General features: G+C 36.7%; 1 protein-coding gene across 1 annotated transcript in view; it reads right to left on the bottom strand.

The window, feature by feature from the left end:
• LOC107746042 (EF-hand calcium-binding domain-containing protein 6-like) overlaps positions 1-6,366 on the bottom strand; it is a 31,278-nt gene continuing 24,912 nt past the window's right edge. Inside the window, exons 14-18 of the mRNA XM_016560096.1 lie at positions 5,348-5,472; positions 1,238-1,481; positions 951-1,123; positions 340-487; positions 1-261 (exon numbers count right to left, since the gene is read on the bottom strand). Coding sequence (XP_016415582.1) covers positions 1-261; positions 340-487; positions 951-1,123; positions 1,238-1,481; positions 5,348-5,472 — 951 coding nt within the window. The remainder of the gene's footprint in view (positions 262-339; positions 488-950; positions 1,124-1,237; positions 1,482-5,347; positions 5,473-6,366) is intronic.

Here is a 6,366-nt window from a genome sequence, read left to right as displayed (position 1 = left end):
CTATTGACTCCTTTGGCTGAGCTGGTGTTTGGCCTGCTGGTGACTGGATGTCCCGTGTTTGTCCATTAGGAGCGGGCGGTAGTCTAGGAGTCCAGACGGGTGTGTGTGAAGGGTAGAGAACACACTCCTCAGCTCTTCTTGGCTCTGACACACTCCAAACAGCTGTAGCACAGCACCCAGCTCAGCTGCAGACAGAAGCCCAGTGCTGGAGCCATCCAGCCGGGCACAGGCCTTGCTAAGAGCCCTAGCCTTACGCTGGAGCTACAACACCGACACATGAGGAAAATAAACATTCATACATGTATTCACACAGATCGTCACCTATAAACAATGCATCACCTTTTTCTTGATCCTGCGACTTAATGTTTCCAGGGTGGAAATTTCTTTAGGGTTTCTGGGAGTCTGCAGAGCAGCTGCCATATTGGATCCATGCTTCCATATTTGACTCTGGGATAGAAAAGGCTTGAGGAATTCCGTGTAGGATACGCTGTTCAGAGAAGAAGAAAAAAATTATGACAAATTCCATGAGGACATGAAATGCTCAGTTATGTCTCATCATATAGATGAATGTGAATTCTCTATAAAATGTATTATAAATCTATGGTTTGATATGCTTGATCCAAATTCAGAAAAAGTCATTAATCACAAACACAACTTGATACTGTTGGATGGATGGATTGTACAACTTGATACGGATGGATGGATGGATGGATTGTACAACTTGATATGGATGGATGGATGGATTGTACAACTTGAAACGGATGGATGGATGGATTGTACAACTTGATACGGATGGATGGATGGATTGTACAACTTGATACGGATGGATGGATGGATTGTACAACTTGATACGGATGGATGGATGGATGGATGGATGGATGGATAGATAGATAGATAGATAGATATCTGTTTACTGCAGGGTTGGTTCTCCATAATGTAAATATATCTACCTGCCATCATGGTTGATGTCAAACTTCCTGGCCAGTAGATCACACTCATACTGGCTGAGATGAACACAGAGACTCATGAGGATCTCTTTAAATTCATCACTGCTAACAAAACCTGTTCCAGAAAAATCCATTTCAGAGAACTCAGTCCAGAGCTCAGAAACAGACAACTCCACCTGTTGAGAGGGAGAGAGAAAGAGGTTCAGAAAACTGTATAAATGACAATCATATCTCAACTCTTTTCACGCAAAGAACTCTACACCATCGCAGAGGTATTTTTACACCCGCACCTTGGCCCGTAGAGCATCCACGAGTATATCTGAGACGCAGTTGAGTGTTTTGGAGAGGCGCATGAAGTCATTGTCTCCACGTTTGGGGGGATTGTGCTTGGCATTGGGGTAACAGCAGGATTTGGGCGACGGGCCAAAGTGACGTATAAACTGTTGAAAGTCCACAGTTCCATCCTGCTGAGTGAACAAAGAGGACCACAACCTCCGGACCTCTCCACGAGTTACCTCAGGATGGAGCTCTAACCTGAGCCGGGCGAGAGGAAGAATGACAAACAAAGAGAGAGGAATAAATGATGAGAGGAGGGAAAGGGAGAGAATAGTGGGATTCATGAGTACTCTACATGAAGAATACACCTCAAATTCTTAGAAGAATGTGAACACTGTATCCTTTAAACCCCTTCACACCCCAAAGACCCCCTCACCCTATTTATTTGAGCAGTATTAAAGCTAAAACTTGGCAACCGACAGCATAGAAGCAACATTTTCTCTCCCACTGTCACACAACACAATGTCACGCCTAAAGAAAAGACAGTACTGTGAGAAAACACAGGAGATCTGACAGCAAACAAACACGTCTGAATCATACAACCCTGCGGCATGTTAAAATGTTATATTTATTAGGTTAGGTTATGTTTTATTTATTTAACTGTATACTATATATATATATATATATAATTCTATATACAAAACCTTTCAAAAGTTTGGGGTTTCAAAAGACTGTGCTTATTTGATAAAAAATACAGTTAAAAAACAGTAATATTGCAAAATATTATTACATTTTTAAATAACTTTTCTGTGATGAAAAGCTGGATTTTCAGCATCATTACTCCCGTTTTTAGAGTTACAAAATCCATCAAAAATAATTCTAATATGCTGATTTGGTTTAAACAGTATCATTTTGGGGCTTAAAGTTGTCATTTTGTTTGTCTGACTTCATTATTAAACAATCTGAGGATGTGTCTAGTGTTTAAGAATATTTGATTAGTAAATATATTCAATATAATATTAAGCTTTTTCATTCATTGACATATAAAGTTATAATTATACAGTGTTATGAATGTAACATTGACCTTTGTGTACTTTTAATTGTATTAATTAAATTACATTATATATTTAATTGTTTTAGGAATTTTCAGAGTAATGGTGTGGTCACATTTACCAATGTTCATCCAAACTTTGTGGGCAAAATCCAGTCATTTCTATAGGAATCCATGCAATCTGGAACTTTGTGCTTATTTCGCAACTGGTTCAAGCTAGTCACACAAATTCTCCACAATGACCAACACAAAGCTGCTTGGTTTGAAATGAGCAAAAACCAAAAAAGTCACAATTATCTCTCTTGAACAGTTTGCATTATTCAAGTCTGACTTAGAGGTGGTTGATCATCATATTTGGTGGAAATTTTGAAACCACTTTGACATTAAATAAATGAACAAAATCATAATTCTTAAGTTGCTCCATAAACTTTGAATCTAGAAGACTAACATTCTCTGGAGCTTCAATAGATTTCTTCAGTTCAGTTTGGGCCTTGCGTTGAGTATGTGTGCATATATACAGTACGTGTGAACAAACACATATGTGCTTGTCACTGCCTTGTACGAGTCGATCAAAGAAGCAACAGTTTCTCACCAGACACACATGCACACATACACAGCGTTCACTGTGGGAGCCAGAGAAGTTGGCACTGATATGTCAGCCAAACCCTCTGTGAACTCGGCTGCTGTAAAGCCTGTTAGTGTCACTAATCTCTGAGCTGGCGAGGAGAGTTCAGTTCACCTTGGACTGGTTGGCACCGTCTCTCGCTGTGTCTGTGCACCAGTGCCACGCCACAGATTATGCAAATCCACTCGCGATGCCCCCCATTCAGACCACGACTCCTTTTAGGCCTGCCGCCATATTCCAGCCAAAAAATGAATAGAGAGATAAAAGAGGGTGATGTAGAAAAAGAATGAAAAAAGGGTGGGAGAGAAATCACAAAAGGGTCAAAGGAAGAGCTGCAAAAACAGCACAGGGAGGGGAGGGACGAGAGTAAACAAATAGATAAATAATTGATAGAAATGGAGGAGTTTCTCACATGGGGTGAACAGTTCAGAAGAGTTCAGGACTCTTAACTCGGGTCACCACAACAAAGTGTGTAGTTCACAGACTGAAAGAAAGAAAAGAGAAAGATGTGGGAAAAGACAAGTTGTTAAAGAAAGAGACAAGGGTTGAGGGTTGATATAAAAATAGATGACAGGTACAAGAGCCGAAGAGACTGAATCGCTTAAAACCAATTACATGATGCAAAAAGGCAAATAATACAGACAATGCCAAAGAATACACTTCTTCCACGATCAACATGTCATATAATTTCATGCAATTTATTGATTATTAATTCATTTTGATATTTTTGGTGGGGCATACATTAAAAAATGTGTAGAAATTGTCTAGAGATGTCAAAGAAAAAAATCTCATCAAATGGTTCAAACTCTCAGGAAAAACTTTAAAATCAAAGTTATTGTGATATGACCAACAGGCACCAAGTCATTTTCTTATCATGCAAAAAAAAATAAAAAATCCTTTAGTTTATGTGCAAAAAACAAAAAAATTCTTCAAAATATCAGGAATATTTCAAATTAATAAAAAAATAAGTATTACTAATATTTAAAATAAATATGTATAAATTAATACATATTTAAAAATAAACATTATAAATATTATAAATATGTTTATCGTAATTATTTTTATTAATAAAAAAAATCAAATGTTATAATTCCCAAAGGCTTCACAATTCATTATTCAAACATTCATGATATTGGGAAAAAGCATTTTATTTTGAACAATATGTTTGAAAAAGTTTTTGAAAAAAATAATTAGCCCACATGTAAAAGTAAAAAGAAAAATATTTGAATGAATCATCAACACAAGTTTTAAATAAACAATATTCACTTTATATTTGGAAATGTGCTGTGAAAATGTGAAAATACACTGATGAAAATGTGCTTTCTGGCCATGCAAAATGTAGGGTGCTTTGGATAGTTGCCAGGGCTATTTGGTTGCTAGGATCTTCCAGGTAGTTGCAAGGTTGTTGGGGTGTTATTTTCTGGCCTTCTAAAGCGTCTATGGAATCTAAAAAAGCCACACCATTATAATATTCTAATCTCTAGATATGACTGAGGCTCGTCCTTCAATGCAAGTCTATGGAATTTTGTTGGGGTTTTTCATCAGCCAGACAAAATAAAATGTTATTTATGTAGTAAATAATTTAGTAGTTAGTAGTCATGTAGTAGTTTAATACCAAGGGCTAGAGCTTAAGTAAAAAAAAATAAAACTATATGTGAAAGTAATAGTAATGGTTGCAATAGCTCTAACTAGAGGAGCAACAGAGATACATAGGTGTAGCTGAACGTGAAGCAGGCATGGGAACATCTAAACAAGCATGCAGTAGGCCATAGAAAACCAACGGCCTCAGAACTTCACCGTGCCAACAGCTCTCTCAGGCTCCGTACACCAAACACATCGTTATTCATGGGGGAAAAAAAGAGTAGGTTGTTAACTTGCACAATTAAGGCATCATTTGCCAAGAGAAAAGGCCTGCTTTCCGTTGGCATTGTCTTAGGAGACAAAAGAGTGCAAGAGCTCTGTAAAAACCAGGGCTGGGAGACTCGGGTGGACTGCATGGGTCTTGTGAGACACACAAGGAATGCTTGTGTCACAAGCGCTGACTCTGGGAGACACCCAGGACTGAACACCATGGAGAAAAACTCAGTGATTCGGCATGGTGTTAAAGACAATGAGGAGGAACGCATTCCACATTCCAATACATCTTCAATAGTGTGTGTGTGTGTGTGTTGGAGACAATATAAATGTCCCCCAGATAATCTTCTGAAGTACTGACTATCAAACTGAGGTACTCATAGAACTAGCGAAGACATTATGCCTGAAAACAAATCAATTATTCATTTGATTTCCATGCATTCATTGGCTCTTATAGGCTGGTACCATTACTATTATGCCCTAGTGATAAATACTGACAAGTATGCATTGTGACCAGACAATAAACTCTTTGGAATATGGAAGAAAACAAATATGAGGGAACTTTTTTTTTCTTTTGTATATGTGGTACGTCACCTTTTAAGTAACTGGTACATGTCCTCCTGAGTGAGACGTCTGGTGTTTTTCTCATCCAGTTCTTCAAACTCTCTCAGCACATCTCTGTAACGATTTGCCACCAAACTCTTCACCAGACTAAACAGCTGAAACATAAGAAATGTTCATTAATGGTACTGATCTCGAAGAGTATTTCTTGATGTAAATGATTTAGATTAAAATATATAGTGTAATGTAAACCCTTAAACAATATAAGACATCAATATTCAAGAAAAAGTAATAATAATAATAACTGTTCTGATATTTATAATAATAATTTATAATATAGATATTCTGATAGTTCTAGACAGTTATTTCTGGGAGAATCTACACTGATATTCAAAAGAAGTTTTATTCACCAAGGACACATTCAATTGATCAAAAGTGACAGTAAAGATTTTTACATTGTTACAAATTTTTTTTTAAATAAATGTTGTTGTTTTGAATGAGTTATTCATCAAAGAATGCTGAAAAAAATTATCACAGTTTCCACAAAAATATTAAGCAGGACAACTGTTTTCAATATGTTTTTTGAGCATCAAATCAGTAGAATGATTTCGGAAGGGTCATGTGACACTGAAGACTGGAGTAATGATGCTGGAAATTCAGCTTTGCATCACAGAAATAAATTTCATTGTAAAATATATTAAAATAGAAAACAGTTATTCTCCATTGCAATAATATTTCACAATATTACTGTTAATAATATTGCATTTTTGATCAAATAAATGCAGCCTTAGTGAGCATAAGGGACTTCTTTGAAAAACATTAAAGGTGCCATAGAATGCATTGATACAATATTTTAAATTGTTCTCTGATATCTACATAGAAGGTATGTGGCTTTGGTAAGGTCAAAAATTATCCAGAAACGTTTTTACATGTCCATTTACAACCCTAGGATTTGTCGCTAGAATGAAATGCTCTGTTTTTACCTTATTTGGAAGGGTCATGAATAATAAAGTTGAGCTCTGCTCTGATTGGCTGTTTCACAGTGCGGCTCA

Source organism: Sinocyclocheilus rhinocerous, unplaced genomic scaffold (assembly GCF_001515625.1).
Source record: "Sinocyclocheilus rhinocerous isolate Xijiao unplaced genomic scaffold, SAMN03320098_v1.1 scaffold288, whole genome shotgun sequence".
In the NCBI taxonomy this organism is placed as follows: Eukaryota; Metazoa; Chordata; class Actinopteri; order Cypriniformes; family Cyprinidae; genus Sinocyclocheilus; species Sinocyclocheilus rhinocerous.
The sequence above is the reverse complement of the archived record's forward strand: the minus strand, read 5'-3'. Positions and strand labels throughout refer to the sequence as shown.